Below are 23,096 nucleotides of genomic sequence, written 5' to 3'. Positions count from 1 at the left end.
GTGGAAAAAATCGAAGACATCACAGTGACGTAAGACGCCTGACTATTCCATCTGCTAAAGCTCGGGTGGGCAACTGGTGGCCCGCGAGCCGGATACGGCCCGCGATTGGTTCAGTCCGGGTCCCGGAAAAATTTCGTGGGGGAGAAACCGAGGTGCTCGCTGTGGGTTCCGCCCGGGACACATGTTCGGGTATTTACGTATTAACGTTATTAAATAATTCTTGTGCGTTGAGGACATACACTGATGAGCCAAAACATTATGACCACCTCCTAAATAGCTTGTTTGTCCGTCTTTGGCACGAAACGCATCACTGATTCTGCGTATTAGAGATTCGAAAATATGCTGGTAGGTGGCATTAGATGTCTACGCACAGGTCATGTTATCAGCGTAAATAAAGAGCGCTGATCTTCGTACGTGGTGATGGCTCCCCATAGCGACCCAGATGGATTCCATAGGGTTTCATCAGGCGAATTCGGTCACCGAGACATCAACATGAGTTCACTATAATGATCCTCAAACCACCGTAGCACGGTTCTGACTCCGAGACACGGACAGTTATACTGCTGACAGATGACATTGCCGTCGGGGAAGACATTAAGCATGATTGGATGAGGTAGTTCGCAGCTGTAAGTATGGTTTCAGTTACTACCACAGGTCCTATGCACGCGCAGGAGAATGTCTCCCATAGCCTAATACTGTTCCCGCCAGCCTGCGTCCTCGGCGCGTCCACGTTTCGAATCGTCATTCACATCGATGGGACGGCGTTTGTGGAGACAACCAGAGACCGACTGTCGCACAAATGTGATTCACCCGAAAGGACGACACATTTCCATTGATCGACCGTCGAATCCCGATGGTCCCGTGCCCACTGCAGTCGTAACTGACGATGTCGTTGGGTCAACATGTGAACACGTAAGTGTGGTTTGCTTCAGAGCTCCATGTTCAACAATGTACAATGAACGGTGTGTTCCAAAACATTGCGCTTGCACCATCATTATCCTGTTTCGGCAGATATGCCACAGATCACCATCTATCTTTCTCTACCAAGCAGAAAAGCCTCCGAACCCCACGTTCTATGAAGAGTCGTCGTCGTCCAGTCGTTTAGCCTGCCTGGTGGTAGTTTCACTGTCCTACCTCTTTCCGTAGATGATCGCGACAGTAGAACGTGAACATTAGACCAGCTTCGCCGTTTTCGCGTTCCTCGTCCACAGGCTCTGCGTAATAATAATCTGCTCTTTGTCAAAGTAGATTATCTCAATGGATTTCCCTATTTCAGCCCATATCTTCGCCAGAGTGTTCCGCCGTCCGTGTCTGCTCCGCTTACGTACTTTTGTTACTGTGTCACGTGTCCTCGACGCAACCAGGAGGCATCCTACGTCGAAGCGGACAGTTGTCGTAATATTTTGGCTTATCACTGTATTAGAATGCTGCGACGGTTGAAACTGAAGTTAATCTATATTCCGTTAGCTGCAATCAGTTAATTTTAAGTTCATTTATTTTTCCATTATGACATCTCATGTCTGACGTCCCACCTTTAGATGTTTACAGTTATTTACGTGTCGTGAACATTGTTTCTTTACTAACGACGTTGTAGAATTTTGTAACTTAAGTTTTTAACATAGGTTTTTTATAACGTCTTAAGTAAAGAAGCAATCTTTACGACACGTTAGCCGCGAGGAGTGGCCCCGCGGCCTTAGGCGCCATGTCGCGGATTGCGCAGCCTCTCCCGCCAAAGGTTCGGGTCCTCCCTCGGGCATGTGTGTGTGTGTGTGTGTGTGTGTGTGTGTGTGTGTGTGTGTGTGTGTGTGTGTTGTTCTTAGCATAAGTTAGTTTAAGTAGTGTGGTCCCTTAGGAATTCACACACATTTGAACATTTGAACGACACGTTAGTAAACGTAAACATCTGAAGATCGGGTGAACGTGAAATGAACGTACTTTTAAAAACGTGTATTTTGAGGCACAATTTGGTGCCGTGGTATGATGGGAAAGGGTTGCTGTTGGTGATTTACCCTATGAACGTTAACTTCACTGGCGCTATAGCTTTGGCTTTATGCGCTAGGAGCGCTATTGTCGCGTCAGGTGACGAGGAGGTCCGCCAGTTTATGTAAGCACGTGAATCAAGCCCGCGGGTTACCAAAGTTTGCTCATGCCTGCGCTAAAGCTATAGCAGATCTACACTACTGGCCATTAAAATTGCTACACCACGAAGATGACGTGCTACAGACGCGAAATTTAACCGACAGGAAGAAGATGCTGTGATATGCAAATGATTAGCTTTTCATAGCATTCACACAAGGTTGCCGCCGGTGGCGACACCTACAACGTGCTGCCATGAGGAAAGTTTCCATCCGATTTCTCATACACATTCAGCAGTTGACCGGCGTTGCCTGGTGAAACGTCGTTGTGATGCCTCGTGTAAGGAGGAGAAATGCGCTCCATCACGTTTCCGACTTCGATGAAGGTCGGATTGTAGCCTATCACGATTGCGGTTTATCGTATCGCGACATTGCTGCTCGCGTTGGTCGAGATCCAATGATTGTTAGCGGAATATGGAATCCGTGGGTTCAGCAGGGTAATACGGAACGCCGTGCTGGATCTCAACGGCCTCGTATCGCTAGCAGTCGAGATGACACGCATCTTACCTTCATGGCTGTAATGGTTCGTGCAGCCACGTCTCGATCCCTGAGTCAACAGATGGGGACGTTTCCAAGACAACAACCATCTGCACGAACAGTTCGACGAAGTTTGCAGCAGCATGGACTATCAGCTCGGAGACCATGGCTGCGGTTACCCTTGACGCTGCGTCACAGACAGGAGCGCCTGCGATGATGTACTCAACGACGAACCTGGGTGCACGAATAGCAAAACGTCATTTTTTCGGATGAATCCAGGTTCTGTTTACAGCATCATTATGGTCGCATCCGTGTTTGGTGACATCGCGGTGAACGCACATTGGAAGCGTGTATTCGTCATCGCCATACTGGCGTATCACCCGGCGTGATGGTATGGGGTGCCATTGGTTACACGTCTCGGTCACCTCTTGTTCGCATTGACGGCACTTTGAACAGTAGACGTTACATTTCAGATATGTTACGACCCGTGGCTCTACCCTTCCTTCGATCCCTGCGAAACCCTACATTTCAGCAGGACAATGCATGACCGCATGTTGCAGGTCCTGTATGGGCTTTTCTGGATACAGAAAATGTTGTACTGGTGCCCTGGCCAGCATATTCTCCATATCTCTTACCAATTGAAAACGTCTGGTCAATGGTGGCCGAGCAACTGGCTCGTCACAATACGCCAGTCACTACTCTTGATGAACTGTGGTATCGTGTTGAAGCTGCATGGGCAGCTGTATCTGTACACGCCATCCAATCTCTGTTTGACTCAATGCCCAGGCGTATCAAGGCCGTCATTACGAGCAGAGGTAGTTGTTCTGAGAGGTAGTTGTTCTGGGTACTGATTTCTCACCCAAATTGCGTGAAAATGTAATCACATGTCAGTTCTAGTATAATATATTTGTCCAATGAATACCCGTTTATCATCTGCATTTCTTCTAGGTGTAGCAATTGTAATGGTCAGTAGTGTATTTTATTCATCATGGCAGGTATCGCCAATACAGGTTTCCCTCTGCATAATATTGGAGCACACATCTCTCCAGGGAGCCGCGCGGGATTAGCCGAGCGGTCTTGGGCGCTGCAGTCATGGACTGTGCGGGTGGTCCCGGCGGAGGTTCGAGTCCTCCTTCGGGCATGGGTATGTGTGTTTGTCCTTAGGATAATTTAGGTTAAGTAGTGTGTAAGCTTAGGGACTGATGACCTTAGCACTTAAGTCCCATATGATTTAAACACATTTGAACATTTTTCTCTCCAGGGATTTTCTCCTTTCGTTGTCTCACACGCTTTAAACCGATTGGAACTGAGTTACATACAATCTCTTATCTTCAGTTCTTTACACCACATGTTTATATCAATACGAATACGTCGTAAATCGGGTTGTGCACAGTACAACTTCCAAGGATTCCGCTAGCGCTAAATCATCTGATCAGTGCTGCGCGAAATTTCACGTCTGTCACCAATAACGTAAGTTAAAGAAATTTTTATAAATATTTTGTGAATGCCAATGTGATTGTGTGCAGTACAGTTTTCAAGGATTCTGATAGCGGGAAATTATCTGATCAGTACTGCGAGAAATTTTACCCCCGTCACATATAAATTATATATAATATAGGAATTTTTAAAAATTAGTTTGTGAATGTCAATATTGTCTGAATTGTGAAGACTCAATAGTTCCAGCGGAACATTGGTTTCTGCGCCTTTTCTGTCGGCACTTTGAAAGTTGCGACCAATTATAGACCAAGGGGAAATCGAAATTACTCTCTGGGCAATAAACAGATCTATAAGCATACAAGATGAGCGAATGCAATGCTCGTCACCTTCTCTGAATTTTTAACAAACTGATTGTTGAGTTTTGTCCACAAAAACAGCGTCACAGTGTGATCTGCAGCCCAGGGGTACAATAGATTATATTTATTGCTTATGCGTCACCTGACCATCGGAAAGTTGTAGGACAGTAAAGAATCTTAAAATATAAGTCAAATCATAATGACTGACATAATATAAATAAAATTAACCCAGAGTAAAGTTCTCTAAAATCTCAAATGAAATTACAAAATGGCGCTAATACTGTGGAAAGTTACCAAATTATGTTGATGACTCTACCGATAAAAGCTAACGAGATCTCCTCATATTAACAGCTCACGGATTCATAGGTAACGATACAGAAGGATACGGCATACTATAAGCAATTAAGTAACAGAAGTTGTGTGACAAATTAGTTAAGTAGCGAACTGCGCAGAATATGGATCGCACTACCTCAATTGCGACGCTTACATTTCCCCCATATCAGCCAGCGTGCACCGATCAACGTATCAGATGGTGCCTGGAAGATGAAACAACCGGAATCATAGTCCAAAACCCTCAACTGCTCACAAAAAAAGACTCTTCTTGGAGGGGATGACTCAATTTTGTTGCCAATGTGACAAATGAGAATATCGCTTATTTAAGAAAAAAGACATGGGAACAAAGAAGATACTTCCCACTCTTCGCATACAAAACACACATTAGCAAACACGATGTAGGTACTCCTGTGGACCAGTGTCTCCTCGACTGGTCAGCGTCTTCAAGCCAAACGCAGTGGTGGAAGGCGACTCATTCTATTGACTACACCAAAATTTTGGAGTGAAAATAACTGAGTTTCGCACACTGGTTTAACGACGTAACCGCATTCCGTCCTTTGATCTGCGCAGATAAAAGGCAAAAATGTCGTGCTCAATTATTCTCTGAGGTCGGCGGTGGCGGCACGGCGTCCTCTGCCCTGAACTGCAGGATCTGCCAACAAAGCACAGAGCAGTCCACGACCCTACTTCCGCAAAAACTGTCCCATTCCTGGGCAAGCTCACCTCTCCTTATGAAACTTACTGACACCACCTGTCTACAAACGGGAACTGAGAACACACAGGAAACACACATTCCTAGTGAGAAATACGCAACGCTTTCCTCCTAAGCACATACGTCCAGTATGCTAAAAAAATAACCACTAAATAGTGGCATAAAAGGAAACAGTAACACGTACCGATATGTGACAGTCATAACGCAGCTTACTGAGTTCTGTTATATTCATCCTGGGCCATTAAGCGTTAATATTTTGTTGTCAATGCTGTTACAGCTTTTGAATGGATTTAACTGCCTGTTTTTATTCTGATCATGAAGAGCCATAATTTTCTCGTCACACAAAAAAGCAGAAAAAAGAGAAGAATAATTTGATGTATTAAAGGGAATACTGCAAAAAATATTGACAAGAATAAAACCAAGGACATTACAGCTAGAGAAAACAATTAAAGAAAATCGTGACAGTCCGATTCACTACAAATCTGTGGGTTTATTTTGTCAGTGCGGTCTAAATATGAAAATAGGTGCCAGGTATTCTAGAGAACTACCTTCTTTGTTAAGTGCTGAACCAGAAATAACGAAGCGTTTTGCAATAGATCTACGAAGTTGCGTCTCCTCTAAGTGTCTTCTGTAGCTAACCTCTCGAGAGGTGTACACAAGTGGGTGGAATTCTGCAGAGCGGTTTCCTGACTAATATTAATAACTCCACGTATAATATAATTATAACCACATAAGAACCGAATAACTTAAGATTCTCTTCTGAAAGAAAAGTTACTAACGTTAATGTCTTAGAATTAATTGGGTATTTAATAGTTCTCGTAAGCCACTTAAACTAGTTAAATCTCGTATGTTCGATAATAATAAACTGTTTACGGCAGTATCCAAAATACTGCACATGAAAACCTAAGCTTTAATTTAAACTACTTCAATTCAGACTTTGTAGCAATTACTTGACTAAAAGTAGCTACAGTGTTAACAAGAACCAATGAAAACTTATGGCTATACATACCTCCAAAGTTGTTACATTTAAAGTAACGCCCTGTAAGTCGGTCCTTCGTCTGTAAATGCTCGGTATATTCCAGCTGCGATTCCTCTTAGGGTCCCATTCACCAAGGGCCACTGTCGTTAAAGAGAATTCGGGAGAAACTTGGTATATTTCACTAACATTGTAAATTTCTCCGTTACGCATGGCTAACACAAACTCTGTATTAAAAGGGATGAATGCGCCAGCGAGAATGTTATTGATATCAAAACCTTCTTCAGCAATCATCAGCCATTTGGATTTTGAAATCGTGCTTTGTGTTAGCTGCAAGGGAAACAAAAGGAAACAAATCAACAATCATACCAGAATTCCAAAGCGCTAAAATATTAATTTATGGAAAGCACGAAAAGCCTACGCATGCGCGAAGCATATTTCACACAAGAAAGAAATTTTTTGATACCACAGGAACAATGAAGTTCCGAAAGGTGCCTAGATATTAGAAATGCAACATCGATATGCGTCTTTTGCAACTAGTACTCAAAGTAATTCAGTTGGTCTCCAAATCTATCAGTCATCAATTATATTTCTCTGATTACGTTTATCATGTATATATAAACAAATGTTATTAGTCTTTTGTAAGTGAATATTTATTTTCTTTTTAACCAGGCCTGTTTCGTCTATTCATGTTAGGCATCATCAGTGATTTTGTATGTTTCCTATTCTTTTTGAGTGTGCGTTGGTTCTTGTGTAAGCGTTAGATAAACACAGTATAGGTTTCCAGTTGTGTCACAAGTATGCTTTTCATTTCTAATAATCTTCCTTCGTCACTATTCATGTCACTGTACACGTGTTTATGTGCAGTGAAATGCAGAGTTGTGACATGCTATGGATTGGAAACCTTTACTGTTATCCTTTAGTGCTTGTACAAGAATCAATGGACACGCGAAAAGAATGGAAAAGATAAAAATATGAATACGTGAAATATGTTTGGTTAAAAACAAAATAACAATAATTTGCAAAAGTCGGATGACATTTTCCCCTCTCACTCTTAGTAGCAACTGAAGAATAGTTGCAAATATTAAGAATATATATATTTATCTAGTTTTTATAATCACGTACAACAAACTGTATTGTACTTCTTCGTAGAGCTTTCCTAGTCCTGACCCACGTGAAAATCCCCTAACTAACCAAATAACTTGACGTATAGCCGCAAAGTGCCTTATGTTCACAAACAACAGCTCTCACTAGCCGGTTTTCAAAAACAGAAATTTTGTTCGTTTTGTCAAGATGCTAGAAATTTTGTTTGAAATGAATGGGCTGAGACGCAGCTTACACTACTGATTTTCTACTTAAAAGGAGTCTGGATCGATCTATAGAGACGTTTCACGAGATTGCAGTTCTGCCGCTCCATACCATAAATGTGGAAAAATAACATCTCCGGACTGTAACTTCAGCGCACCGAGACAATCCATCCAGGATCTTCGCAGCGACTGACTTTCTGCTCTTGTAAGGGAAACTGGATTGACTTCCTAGAGGTATCTGCACCGGCGATACAATGGATTGAACACCTTGACGTTGGAATATAAATCCTTTTATGTCTATGTTGGTTGTTAAAATTGTTAATTCTTTTATGCTTTTTTGTAGCTGCTGTCTATTATGTCTGTACCTCTATTGGCACGTAATGCCATAAGCTAAGTAAATAATAAATAAATAATTACTATTTACCAATATTTTCCTTTGATTACTGTAACTCATCATAATCTCAAGAAATACAAAAGCGGACAGATATTTCGTGTAAAATAATCAGTTTTGTGGTAGTACATTCCTGTGAGTTACGTCTATAAGAAAATTTGATAAATCAGTGATGGAGAGTACAACGGTGATAAAGATCCTACAAAACGTACAGATCGTATACTGTTTAGGACAACCAGATTTGTGACACGCAGTTAGCAGATGGAAAAATCATTTACAGTAAGTCAACTCCCTGTTTAAAGATAACGTCAAACGGCCGTATATATACGCAGCATAGCCCATGCGACAAAATAAAGATAACTTGAACTACAACTGCGTGACACGGCAAATAACATGTATCGTGAATAGTGAGTTAGCACCTAAATCTTGAGACGAAAGTTCCTTTAAATTTTGTTCGGAAGTCAAATGCTGTGAGATTTTTACATCAATAACAAGGGAAGAAAAATTCCTGCTATAGAGCCGAGCAAAGAAACACCGACTCAAGTCAACTAAGCGGCGCTAGTAAGCGTTTCATTAGTGAACCGCAACGAAATTCTGTGAACTTTACTTTTTCCTTGTGTTCCACGCTTACATAGTGAGCCATTAACAGCTGCCTACGTCTGAATCTCCTGTGCTTGAAACATCTAAACACTTCCATTGAGAGAGCAGTTTCTTTTAACTGTCAGTGTCGACAGGGCCAGCTGGAAAGTGAGGCCGTAACGTTTAAGTATCCAACCGTTGCTGAAGAGACTCGGCATTACGGAATGACGAAAGGTAGAAAGAAGTTCACATAATTCAACAGACGGTGTCAGAAAGCGACTGGAAGTTTTCACGCTTTAAGAATGAATCTGTACACCATGTAATCTTACTGATACAACATGGGCGTAATAAAAATAGGGCAACCATTCCGTTATGAGCTCAGACTTGATTACAAGGCAGTATACAGTGATGAGCCAAAAAATTATGATCACCTGCGTAATTACTTACTTGTCCGACTTTGAAACGAAATCATTGCTGATTCTGCGTATCAGGGATCCGACCGTTCGTTGGTAGGTTTGTGGAGGTATGTGGCATTAGATCCACAGGTCATCTAATTCGCGTAAATAACGGCCGCTGACCTGCATACGCGGTGATGGCGCCCGATAACGACCCAGATGGGTTCCATAGGGTTTACATCAGGCGAATTTGGTTGCCGGGACATCAACGCCGGCCGCGGTGGTCTCGCGGTTCTAGGCGCGCAGTCCGGAACCGCGCGACTGATACGGTCGCAGGTTCGAATCCTGCCTCGGGCATGGATGTGTGTGATGTCCTTAGGTTAGTTAGGTTTAAGTAGTTCTAAGTTCTAGGGGACTGATGACCACAGCTGTTAAGTCTCATTGTGCTCAGAGCCATTTTGAGCTCCTCAAACCACTGTAGCACGCTTCTGACTCAGTTGTTGTTGTTGTTGTTGTTGTTGTTGTGGTCTTCAGTCCTGAGACTGGTTTGATGCTGCTCTCCATGTTACCCTATCCTGTGCAAGCTTCTTCATCTCCCAGTACTTACTGCAACCTACGTCCTTCTGAATCTGCTTAGTGTATTCATCTCTTGGTCTCCCTCTACGATTTTTACCCTCCACGCTGCCCTCCAGTACCAAATTGGTGATCCATTGATGCCTCAGAACATGTCCTACCAACTGATCCCGTCTTCTACTCAAGTTGTGCCACAAACTCTTCTTCTCCCCAGTTCTATTCAATACTTCATCATTAGTTATGTGACCTACCCATCTAATCTTCAGCATTCTTCTGTAGCACCACATTTCGAAAGCTTCTATTCTCTTCTTGTCCAAACTATTTATTGTCCATGTTTCACTTCCATACATGGCTACACCCCATACAAATACTTTCAGAAACGACTTCCTGACATTTAAATCTATACTCGATGTTAACAAATTTCTCTTCTTCAAAAACGCTTTCCTTGCCATTGCCAGTCTACATTTTATATCTTCTCTACTTCGACCATCATCAGTTATAGCCCAATAGCAAAACTCCTTTACTACTTTAAGTGTCTAATTACCTCAGCATCACCCGACTTAATTCGACTACATTCCATTATCCTCGTTTTGCTTTTGTTGATGTTCATCTTATATCCTCCTTTCAAGACACTGTCCATTCCGTTCAATTGCTCTTCCAAGTCCTTTGCTGTCTCTGATAGAATTACAATGTCATCGGCGAACCTCAGAGTTTTTATTTCTTCTCCATGGATTTTAATACCTACTCCAAATTTTTCTTTTGTTTCCTTTACTGCTTGCTCAGTATACAGATTGAATAGCATCGGGGAGAGGGTACACCCCTGTCTCACTCCCTTCCCAACCACTGCTTCCCTATCATACCCCTCGACTCTTATAACTGCCATCTGGTTTCTGTGCAAATTGTAAATAGCCTTTCGCTCCCTGTATTTTACCCCTGCCACCTTTAGAATTTGAAAGAGAGTATTCCAGTCAACATTGTCAAAAGCTTTCTCTAAGTCTACAAATGCTAGAAACGTAGGTTTGCCTTTCCTTAATCTTTCTTCTAAGATAAGTCGCCGGCCGCGGTGGTCTCGCGGTTCTAGGCGCGCAGTCCGGAACCGTGCGACTGCTACGGTCGCAGGTTCGAATCCTGCCTCGGGCATGGATGTGTGTGATGTCCTTAGGTTAGTTAGGTTTAAGTAGTTCTAAATTCTAGGGGACTGATGACCACAGCAATTGAGTCCCATAGTGCTCAGAGCCATTTGAACCATTTTTAAGATAAGTCGTAAGGTCAGTATTGCCTCACGTGTTCCAACATTTCTACGGAATCCAAACTGATCTTCCCCGAGGTCGGCTTCTACCAGTTTTTCCATTCGTCTGTAAATAATTCGCGTTAATATTCTGCAGCTGTGACTTATTAAACTGATAGTTCGGTAATTTTCACATCTGTCAACACCTGCTTTCTTTGGGATTAGAATTATTATATTCTTCTTGAAGTCTGAGGGTATTTCGCCTGTCTCATACATATTGCTCACCAGATGGTAGAGTTTTGTCAGGACTGGCTCTCCCAAGGCCGTCAGTAGTTCTAATGGAATGTTGTCTACTCCCGGGGCCTTGTTTCGATTCAGGTCTTTCAGTGCTCTGTCAAACTCTTCACGCAGTATCGTATCTCCCATTTCATCTTCATCTACATTCTCTTCCATTTCCATAATATTGTCCTCAAGTACATCGCCCTTGTATAGACGCTCTATATACTCCTTCCACCTTTCTGGTTTCCCTTCTTTGCTGAGAACTGGGTTTCCATCTGAGCTCTTGATATTCATGCAAGTGGTTCTCTTTTCTCCAAAGGTCTCTTTAATTTTCCTGTAGGCAGTATCTATCTTACCCCCAGTGAGATAAGCCTCTACATCCTTACATTTGTCCTCTAGCCACCCTGCTCAGCCATTTTGCATTTCCTGTCGATCTCATTTTTGAGACGTTTGTATTCCTTTTTGCCTGCTTCATTTACTGGATTTTTATATTTTCTCCTTTCATCAATTAAATTCAATATTTCTTCTGTTACCCAAGGACTTCTATGAGCCCTCGTCTTTTTACGTACTTGATCCTCTGCTGCCTTCACTACAGGCACCGAAAACTGTACTGCTGAAAGAGGAAATCGTCGTCGGGTAGGACATCCAGCGTGAAGGGATGCCGATGGTTCGCAGCTGTCAGCGTGTCTTTGATTACTACCACAGGTCCCACCCAAACGCAGAAGAATGTCTCCCATAGCATAATACTGTTCGCACCAGCCTCTGTTCGTGTTGCGCCGCACGTTTCGAACCGCCGTTCACTTTGATGGCGGCGTTTGTGGAGACGACCAGCGACCTAGTGTAACAAAAATGTGATTCACTGGAAGAGCGGACACGTTTCCATTATCGACGGTCGAGTTCCGATGGTCCTGTGCCCACTGCAGTCGTAATTGACGATGTCGTTGGGTCAACATGCGAACACGTAGGGGTCTACTGCGGTGCTTCGTGTTCAACGGTGTACGATGAACGGTGTGCTCCGAAACACTTGAGCGTCAACAAGCAATGTGCTCTTTCGGCAGAGATGTCACAGATCACCATCTATCCTTCTTTACAGAGCGGACAGGCCTTCGAACCTCACGTTCTGTGTAGAGTCGTAGACATCCAACCATTTAGCGCCAAGTGGTAGTTTCACTGTCCTTCTGCCTCTTTCCGTAGATACTCGCGACAGTTGCACGTGCACAATCGACCACCTTCGCCGTTTTCGAGATACTCATTCACTCTGCTTAATAAGAATCTGCCCTTTGTCAAAGTCGCTTATCTCAATGGATTTCCGCACTTGCAGCCGTGTTTGCTCCGCTTACATACTATTCTACATCTACATGGTTACTCTGCAATTCACACTTAAGTGCCTGGCAGAGGGTTCATCGAAACATTTTCATACTACTTCTCTACCATTACACTCTCGAATGGCGCGTGGGAAAAAGGAAAACCTAAATGTTTCCGTTAGAGCTCTGATTTCTCTTATTTTATTATGATGATCATTTCCCCCTACGTAGGTGGGTGTCAATATTTTCGCATTCGGAAGAGAAAGTTGGTGATTGAAATTTCGTAAACAGATCTCACCGCAAAGAAAACCGCCTTTGTTTCAGTGACTGCCACCCGAACTCGCGTATCATATCAGCGACACTCTCACCACTATAGCGCAATAACACGAGACGAGCTGCCCTTCTTTGCACTTTTTCGATGTCCTCCGTCAATCCTACCTGGTAAGAATCCCACACTGCGCAGCAGTATTCCAGCAGAGGATGGACAAGTGTAATGTAGGTTGTCTCTGTAGTGGGTTTGTCGCATCTTCTAAGTGTTCTGCCAACAAAAAGCAGTCTTCGTTTCGCCTTCCCCACAATATTACCTAAGTGGTCTGTCCAATTTAAGTTGCTCGTAATTGTAATTCCTAGGTATTTAGTCGAAATGACAGCCCTTAGATTTGTGCGATTTATCGTATACCAAAAATTTATCAGATTTCTTTTAGTACCCATGTGGATGACCTCACACTTTTCTTTGTTCAGTACTTTGTTACCGCACCAAATGCCTGCAACGCCAGCAGCCCGCATCCAGCGTCGCGGTGGTCAGTGGTTATAATGTTTTGGCTTATCACTGCAAATAGCCAGAATTATGTACTAACGATTTAGACGTAATGCTGTAAATAAAAATCTCGTGCAATGATGCGCGTTTCGTTATTACGTTTTCATTTAGTAAGCGCGAAAGCTTCGCAGAGATGCTGAACCTACTCCAGTGGCAGACGCTACGGGAGAGACGATCTGCATCACACTGTAATTTACTGTTAACATTCCGAGAGCTTACATTCTTAGAAGCCGCCAGCAATGTGACTTCCTTCTTCATTTATCTAGCGAAAAACTATGAAGTAAAATTAGAGAGATTCGTGCTCAGACGCAGGCTTACCAACAATAGTACTTTCTAAGGACAGTTTGCTACTGAGAAAGAAAAGGGTGCATGTAACAGTAGTACAGAAAGTACTCTACCCCACACACTATCTACATCTACATCCATACTCCGCAAGCCATCTGACGGTGTGTGGCGGATGTTACCTTGAGTACCTCTATCGGTTCTCCCTTCAATTCCAGTCTCGTATTGTTCGTGGAAAGAAGGATTGTCGGTATGCCTTTGTGTGGGCTCTAATCTCCCTGGTTTTATCCTCATGCTCTCTTCGCGAGATATACGTAGGAGGGAGCAATATACTGCTTGACTCCTCGGTGAAGGTATGTTCTCGAAACTTCAACAAAAGCCCGTACCGAGCTACTGAGCGTCTCTCCTGCAGAGTCTTCCACTGGAGTTTATCATCTCGCGCGCTGCTCTCCGTTGGATCTTCTCTCTCTCTTCTATCAACCCTATCTGGTAAGGATCCCACACTGCTGAGCAGTATTCAAGCAGTGGGCGAACAAGCGTACTGTAACCTACTTCCTTTGTTTTCTGATTGCATTTCCTTAGGATTCTTCCAATGAATCTGTCTGGCATCTGCTTCACCAGCGATCAACTTTATATGATCATTCCATTTTAAATCACTCCTAATGCGTACTCCCAGATAATTTATGGAATTAACTGCTTCCATTTGCAGACCTGCTATTTTGGAGCTAAATGATAAGGGATCTATCTTTCTGTGTATTCGCAGCACATTACACTTGTCTACATTGAGATTCAATTGTCATTCCCTGCACCACGCGTCAATTCGCTGCAGATCCTCCTGCATTTCAGTACATTTTTCCATTGTTGCAACCTCTCGATATACCACAGCATCATCCGCAAAAAGCCTCAGTGAACTTCGGATGTCATCCACAAGATCATTTATGTATATTGTGAATAGCAACGGTCCTACGACACTCCCCTGCGGCACACCTGAAATCACTCTTACTTCGGAAGACTTCTCTCCATTGAGAATGACATGCTGCGTTCTGTTATCTAGGAACTCTTCCATCCAATTACACAATTGGTCTGCTAGTCCATATGCTCTTACTTTGTTCATTAAACGACTGTGGGGAACTGTATCGAACGCCTTGCGGAAGTCAAGAAACACGGCATCTACCTGTGAACCCGTGTCTATGGCCCTCTGAGTCTCGTGGACGAATAGCGCGAGCTGGGTTTCACACGACCGTCTTTTTCGAAACCCATGCTGATTCCTACAGAGTAGATTTCTAGTCTCCAGAAAAGTCATTATACTCGAACATAATACGTGTTCCAAAATTCTACAACTGATCGACGTTAGAGATATAGGTCTATAGTTCTGCACATCTGTTCGACGTCCCTTCTTGAAAACGGGGATGACCTGTGCCCTTTTCCAATCCTCTAGAGACCTACGGTACACCGCTGCAAGAAGGGAGGCAAGTTCCTTCGCGTACTCTGTGTAAAATCGAACTGGTATCCCATCAGGTCCAGCGGCCTCTCCTCTTTTGAGCGGTTTTAGTTGTTTCTCTATCCCTCTGTCGTCTATTTCGATATCTACCATTTTGCAATCTGTGCGACAATCTAGAGAAGGAACTACAGTGCAGTCTTCCTCTGTGAAACAGCTTTGGAAAAAGACATTTAGTATTTCGGCCTTTATTCTGTCATCCTCTGTTTCAGTACCATTTTGGTCACAGAGTGTCTGGACATTTTGTTTTGATCCACCTACCGCTTTGACATATGACCAGAATTTCTTAGGATTTTCTGCCAAGTCAGTACATAGAACTTTACTTTCGAATTCATTGAATGCCTCTCGCATAGCCCTCCTCACACTACATATCGCTTCGCGTAATTTTTGTTTGTCTGCAAGGCTTTGGCTATGTTTATGTTTGCTGTGAAGTTCCCTTTGCTTCCGCAGCAGTTTTCTAACTCGGTTGTTGTACCACGGTGGCTCTTTTCCATCTCTTACGATCTTGCTCGGCACATACTCATCTAACTCATATTGTACGATGGTTCTGAACTTTGTCCACTGATCCTCAACACTATCTCCACTTGAGATAAAACTTTTGTGTTGAGCCGTCAGGTACTCTGTAATCTGCTTTTTGTCACTTTTGCTATGGTTCAAATGGCTCTGGGCACTATGGGACTAAACATCTGTGGTCATCAGTCCCCTAGAACTTAGAACTACTTAAACCTAACTAACCTAAGGACATCACACACATCCATGCCCGAGGCAGGATTCGAAACTGCGACCGTAGCAGTCGCGCGGCTCCGGACTGAGCGCCTAGAACCGCGAGACCACCGCGGCCGGCTCACTTTTGCTATAGGGTGGGTTACAAATATACAGGGTGTTACAAAACGATACCAAAAAACTTTGTGGAGATGAAGAAGGTGTCATGAAGAATAAACTGAGGATAGGAACCTGTGTCCGGAAACTGACGGACCGTAGGCAGAACGTCTCACAAGATCCAGAATGAGATTTTCACTCTGCAGCGGAGTGTGCGCTGATATGAAACTTCCTGGCAGATTAAAACTGTGTGCCCGACCGAGACTCGAACTCGGGACCTTTGCCTTTCGGGGGCAAGTGCTCTACCAACTGAGCTATCGAAGCACGACTCACGGCCGGTACTCACAGCTTTACTTCTGCCAGTACCTCGTCTCCTACCTTCCAAACTTTACAGAAGCTCTCCTGCGCAGGAGAGCTTCTGTAAAGTTTGGAAGGTAGGAGACGAGTTTCTGGCAGAAGTAAAGCTGTGAGTACCGGCCGTGAGTCGTGCTTCGGTAGCTCAGTTGGTGGAGCACTTGCCCGCGAAAGGCAAAGGTCCCGAGTTCGAGTCTCGGTCGGGCACACAGTTTTAATCTGCCAGGAAGTTTCGTCTCACAAGATGTTTGTTATTCAGTGATTGTGAATGACTGCCACGATCGCCGGTGGAGAACATGGGGCTAGCCGCTGCGTAGATAGGCCTTGTCTCCTATGGATGTACTGTTGACTCGGTGGATGGTGGTTTTGGACACAGGTTTGCATCCAGGAGTTCTTTTTTTTTTTTCATGTACACCGAAAAACATAGGAGATTTTAGAGGGTTCCAGGAAGAAAATGAACTGTGGATAGAAACCCGTGTCCGAAACTGTCATCCATCGAGGCAACAGAGCATCGCATTCATGGAATACGAGGCCCATCTACACAGCAGCTAGCTGCATCTGCTTCACTGCTGATCGTGGCAGTCAGTCGCGATCACTCAATAGCAAACAACATTTCGAGACGCTCCGCCGATGGTCCGTCAACGTGCAAAGTCACGTTTGTTGCCGAAGGGGTGGCTACTGGCAGGAGCCGCCGCCTATAACTTGGACGCTCTGTAACGTCGTTGAATGACATTTCTGGACATGGGTTCCTATCCTCAATTTGTTCCTCATGACACCATCTACAACCCTACGAAGGTTTTCGGTACCGCTTGGTAACACACTGTAGATGTAGATGATTGACAACTCGTACATCGCGATGAGGCCTAGAGGAATTAGCACAACTACGTCGTAACATATGAGAATCTTCAGCATGTCTTGCCACTGGAATAAAACAGAGAAATGTTATGGACTATTGATGGGTATCCGTTGGAGCGACGAGATCTGGTCACGCGAGAAATTTATTTCTCGTAAGGCCTATAGTGTTTAGACTGCTGTATATTTCATCTCAATTACAGAAACAAAGGAATTAATGTAAATCTCTCTACTAGGTGGTTCTCACATAAGTTCAGTATTACTGGACGTGCAATCGTCTAGTGCATCTGGTATTTATAGTTTCTCTATTGACTGCGTGACATTAACTCTTGACTGAGATTTTGGTAAAATCAAACTGCGGGTCTGGTTTATATCTTGGCTTTTATCTCCGTTTCGCATGACTCTACGCCATGCACTTAGAGTACAGTGGCTTGAGGAGTATCTCTGTAGATGTCTATGTTGATGCCCCCTACGTGGATATCGCTCAAAGGCACTTCACTTCTCTAACCCTATCACAAGAGAGGCTACCAGCTATTAAGGCCTGAATCCTGCTAATGATGCTGTGCTGTTTCACTGAATCATTTCCGAGGATCCCAGTCGTGTTCATTATAGTTTCCAATGCTATAGGCATTCGTACCAGCGCTTCCCTGGCCGGCCGGAGTGGCCGAGCGGTTTTAGGCGCTTCAAAAAAATGGTTCAAATGGCTCTGAGCACTATGGGACTCAACTTCTGAGATCATTAGTCCCCTAGAACTTAGAACTAGTTAAACCTAACTAACCTAAGGACATCACAAACATCCATGCCCGAGGCAGGATTCGAACCTGCGACCGTAGCGGTCTTGCGGTTCCAGACTGCAGCGCCTTTAACCGCACGGCCACTTCGGCCGGCTAGGCGCTTCAGTCTGGAACCGCGTGACTGCTACGGTCACAGGTTCGAATCCTGCCTCGGGCATGGATGAGTGTGATACCATTAGTTTTGTTAGGTTTAAATAGTTCTAAGCTCTAGGGGACTGATGACCTCAGATGTTAAGTCCCATAGTGCTCAGAGCCATTTGAACCATTTTTTTGAGCGCTTCCCTGGAGCCGTATGATTAAAGAGTGTTCGTCGTGAGGCTGAAGGTGGTCAAGTGGGCAGTTAGCGGCAGCCAACTGAAACCGTTGTTTGAGAGAAACAGTGGAGTATGAACGTCGTTGTACTGTAAGGGATACTGTCATCGCATTAAGTATCGCTGCACCATAGTTGGCACCACTTCCAAGAACATTGGCCTGTTCACTCACTACTACGCCTCGTACGTACGCGGAGCTCAATGGGAATTCACCTGTCCAGCTTCTTAATATTTTCGCGCAAGATGCAAGATAAAGTAAGTGAATGTTGTAACAACATAAATGTGGACCATACTGTATGAGGCATCTAAGACAGGCCACCCCAAACGTATCCACACCAACTAAACATCTTGTGGTAAGGTTTTCGTTGAGTTACAGCAGACAGCGTGGTCAATTTCTTGACCTACTAGGTAACTTTTTGCATTTATAGTTACCGAATTATGAGACCGACTTTTTGGTGGAACTATATACTTTTTTCTGCGTTTCTGGGCACAGCCTTTGATGAAGACTTCAACGATGTAACCTGTGTGGAGATTACAGCGTCGCAAATCATCGTCCCACTGTCGGGAGCAGAGGTCACACAAACGTCTTTTCTGCTGTATTATATGTAAGCAAACATATAACTCAGGTAAGGTTTATTATTAACACCGTTATATCAAGTGCTCAAACTCTTGAACTTCAGCACTGACACGTGCTATGGAAAGCGATCCCGGACAGACAAAACTGCTTGTCAAATTTCCTCTTTCTTGAAAGACGAATCTAATCGCAACGAGTTCGAAAAAGAGAAATGACGGTGATACCTCTTATAGACGACAAGGTACTATTATATGAACGCGCATGAACAAAACTAATATGCTCGTCAGGATTACACTTGAATTAAAATATTGCACACCCTGTATCAAATTAACAAAAACCAACTGTGATTTAAATGGGCTCAAGGTCCGTGCCCGGGCGATAAATCGTCATCTTGCCCTGGTAACTTGTCAAGAGGATATTACTTCTAATGAAATCTACTTACTAAGAAGTGCGATGAAGGTAGTAATATAGCTATGAAAGATACACTGTGCGCACATATCCGTATATCTTGTAGACTAACGGCGATATGTAGATATTTGGCGCGGCAATGGCGGACCTGCTCACTCGTATGTGAGTGGCTGTGATATTGTAAGATAGGTATTTCATCTTACGGTGCTAATAGTGACTGTACAGAAGTGTAGTCTAGGTATTTATTCAATTTACATTGTCGTAAAAAGGTGAAACAATATATAAAAAACTGAAGGTAAAACCGTTTATTCGAAATTACATTTTAGTGTTTCATGGTAAAACAGATCTTCACGTGGAAATAATAACGAAAAAACTGAACAGGAAGCCGTATGATGCTCTTCTCAATATACACTCCTGGAAATTGAAATAAGAACACCGTGAATTCATTGTCCCAGGAAGGGGAAACTTTATTGACACATTCCTGGGGTCAGATACATCACATGATCACACTGACAGAACCACAGGCACATAGACACAGGCAACAGAGCATGCACAATGTCGGCACTAGTACAGTGTATATCCACCTTTCGCAGCAATGCAGGCTGCTATTCTCCCATGGAGACGATCGTAGAGATGCTGGATGTAGTCCTGTGGAACGGCTTGCCATGCCATTGCCACCTAGCGCCTCAGTTGGACCAGCGTTCGTGCTGGACGTGCAGACCGCGTGAGACGACGCTTCATCCAGTCCCAAACATGCTCAATGGGGGACAGATCCGGAGATCTTGCTGGCCAGGGTAGTTGACTTACACCTTCTAGAGCACGTTGGTGGCTCGGGATACATGCGGACGTGCATTGTCCTGTTGGAACAGCAAGTTCCCTTGCCGGTCTAGGAATGGTAGAACGATGGGTTCGATGACGGTTTGGATGTACCGTGCACTATTCAGTGTCCCCTCGACGATCACCAGTGGTGTACGGCCAGTGTAGGAGATCGCTCCCCACACCATGATGCCGGGTGTTGGCCCTGTGTGCCTCGGTCGTATGCAGTCCTGATTGTGGCGCTCACCTGCACGGCGCCAAACACGCATACGACCATCATTGGCACCAAGGCAGAAGCGACTCTCATCGCTGAAGACGACACGTCTCCATTCGTCCCTCCATTCACGCCTGTCGCGACACCACTGGAGGCGGGCTGCACGATGTTGGGGCGTGAGCGGAAGACGGCCTAACGATGTGCGGGACCGTAGCCCAGCTTCATGGAGACGGTTGCGAATGGTCCTCGCCGATACCCCAGGAGCAACACTGTCCCTAATTTGCTGGGAAGTGGCGGTGCGGTCCCCTACGGCACTGCGTAGGATCCTACGGTCTTGGCGTGCATCCGTGCGTCGCTGCGGTCCGGTCCCAGGTCGACGGGCACGTGCACCTTCCGCCGACCACTGGCGACAACATCGATGTACTGTGGAGACCTCACGCCCCACGTGTTGAGCAATTCGGCGGTACGTCCACCCGGCCTCCCGCATGCCCACTATACGCCCTCGCTCAAAGTCCGTCAACTGCACATACGGTTCACGTCCACGCTGTCGCGGCATGCTACCAGTGTTAAAGACTGCGATGGAGCTCCGTATGCCACGGCAAACTGGCTGACACTGACGGCGGCGGTGCACAAATGCTGCGCAGCTAGCGCCATTCGACGGCCAACACCGCGGTTCCTGGTGTGTCCGCTGTGCCGTGCGTGTGATCATTGCTTGTACAGCCCTCTCGCAGTGTCCGGAGCAAGTATGGTGGGTCTGACACACCGGTGTCCATGTGTTCTTTTTTCCATTTCCAGGAGTGTATTACACTGGCCGCTATAATTCGTTTCAACCAGCGGTCAGTTTATTTGGTGGTATGAATGTTCACCAATGAAGAAACTATCAAAGGCTTTTCTGAGCTATTTCTCGTGTCCAGAATGTCGAACTTCAAAGAGTGTACGGAATGAGTGGCACAGTAGTTATAAGGCAATGGGCATGTATTCGGGAGAAGCCACACCCAAGTCCACGCACGGACATCCAGAATGAAATTTTGCGAAGTTTCCGTTCAGCATCTGAGGTGAACTCTATGAGCAGCATCTTTGAGTTGCATTAATTAGTGAGATTATTTTTCATTAGTAATGTGACACTGATTGTTCCCAAACTTGTCATAACAGAAAATAACAACATGCGTACTCTAATACTCTGTTACTGAAATTGCTTTTGGGTTTATTTGTTTATAAAAGTGTGTTGACTTGGCCTGAGATTCATTACCCACACATCGGGAGATCTTTTAGAAATTTCCACTTACAGTTTCGCAACTGACATGAAGAAATATAACTTAATAACTTTGCGAAAAAATTAAGTGTAAGTCATGTTATTGGTTAACAACGTGCCAGAGAAAAATTAGAAATTTATTTTTGTCACAAAGAATTTATTAAGTGCTATTTTCAATGCGGAATATATTACTAAAAGCAACCCACCAATTTTATGACTCCTGTTGATATATTCTAATTACGAGGATGTGCTCAAAGGTAATGCCCCGAATTTCTTTTGTGAAAACTCTTAAAGCTTTTCAAATAAAACAAACATTATTTCCTTCATCTTTATTCTTCATGTCTACATATTTGCAGTCCTCTACCGCTAGTGGGCTCCGAATTGTAGCGTGTTCCATGCCGATGTGTAACGTAACTACGTCGATGCGTGAAAAACAGCTTGCTGTAATCGATTTTCGAACTTGTAGGGTTCGTCCAGACACGGAGCACCCTCTCCTTAAACTGACAATGACATACCCCACACGAGTGCTGTGAGATCTAGAATAGTCCGACGCCTTCGATTCACTGTCATCGATCATCCTCCATATAGTCCTGACGGGCCCCATCCGATTTTCATCTGCTCCCAAAACTTAACCACCACCTTCGAGGACTTTACGTTGATAGTGACGAAGCAGTGCAAGTAGAGGTGACGTTGTGCCTCCGTCAACAAAGTCAAACATTCTGCAAATTACGATATCAACAAACTGGTCTTTCGTTGGGAGAAATGCGTTCGTTAATAACGTCTGCTTTATTTAAAAATCTTGAAAATTTATCGCATATAAAGTGCGGAGTCATTACTTTTCAGCACGCTTTCGTATATTAATGAGGCTTTCACGTATTGTTGTCTTAAGTCCGAAGGCTGGATTGATGCACCTCTCCATGCTACACTGCCCTGTGCCAGGCTCTTCATCTCCGAATAACTACTGCAACCTACACCCATTTGAACTTGCGTACTATATTTATCTCTTGGTCTCCCTCTACAACTCCCCCCCCCCCCCGCACACACACACCCACGCACACACCCTTACTCCCAGTTCTTAATTGATGATTCCTTGATGTCTCGGAATTCGTCCTATGAACCGAGCTCTTCTTTTAGTCAAGTTGTGACACAAATTTTTCTTCCCTATTCTATTCAACGCCTTCTCACTAGTTCCGCGATCTACCTATCTTATCTTCAGCATTCTTCTGTAACACTATATTTCAAAAGCTTATGTTCTCTTGTTGTCTGAACTGCTTCTCGTCCACGTTTTCACTATCATAGAAGGCTACACTCCAGAAAAACACCTTCAGAAAGAACTTCCTCACACTTAAATTTGTATTCTACGTTAACGAATTTCTCTTCTTTTCCATTGGCAGTTTACATTTTATATCCCCTCTGCTTCGGCCTTCAGCAGTTATTTTACTGCCGAAATAGCAAAACTCATCGCCTGATTTAATTCCATTACCATTGTTTTGATTTTGTTGATGTTCATCTTATAGCCTCCTTTCAAACACTGTCCATTCCGTTCAGCAGCTCTTCTAAATCCTTTGCTGTCTCTGGCAGAATGACAATATCATCATCAGACACCAAAGTTTTTAATTCTTC

At 44.2% G+C, this 23,096-nt stretch overlaps 1 protein-coding gene and 1 non-coding gene across 2 annotated transcripts in view; both read right to left on the bottom strand.

The window, feature by feature from the left end:
• LOC126249174 (probable glutamate receptor) overlaps positions 1-23,096 on the bottom strand; it is a 244,640-nt gene that overhangs the window by 128,108 nt on the left and 93,436 nt on the right. The window contains exon 3 of the mRNA XM_049950830.1: positions 6,460-6,756. Within this exon, the coding sequence (XP_049806787.1) occupies positions 6,460-6,756 (297 nt within the window). The remainder of the gene's footprint in view (positions 1-6,459; positions 6,757-23,096) is intronic.
• Positions 16,149-16,223, bottom strand: Trnas-cga (transfer RNA serine (anticodon CGA)). The gene has a single exon. It is a non-coding gene; the product is annotated as a tRNA-Ser (tRNA).

The sequence above is a fragment of the Schistocerca nitens genome, chromosome 3 (assembly GCF_023898315.1).
Source record: "Schistocerca nitens isolate TAMUIC-IGC-003100 chromosome 3, iqSchNite1.1, whole genome shotgun sequence".
Lineage (NCBI taxonomy): Eukaryota > Metazoa > Arthropoda > Insecta > Orthoptera > Acrididae > Schistocerca > Schistocerca nitens.
Note: the sequence above shows the minus strand (reverse complement) of the source record. Positions and strands in the feature narration are given on the sequence as shown.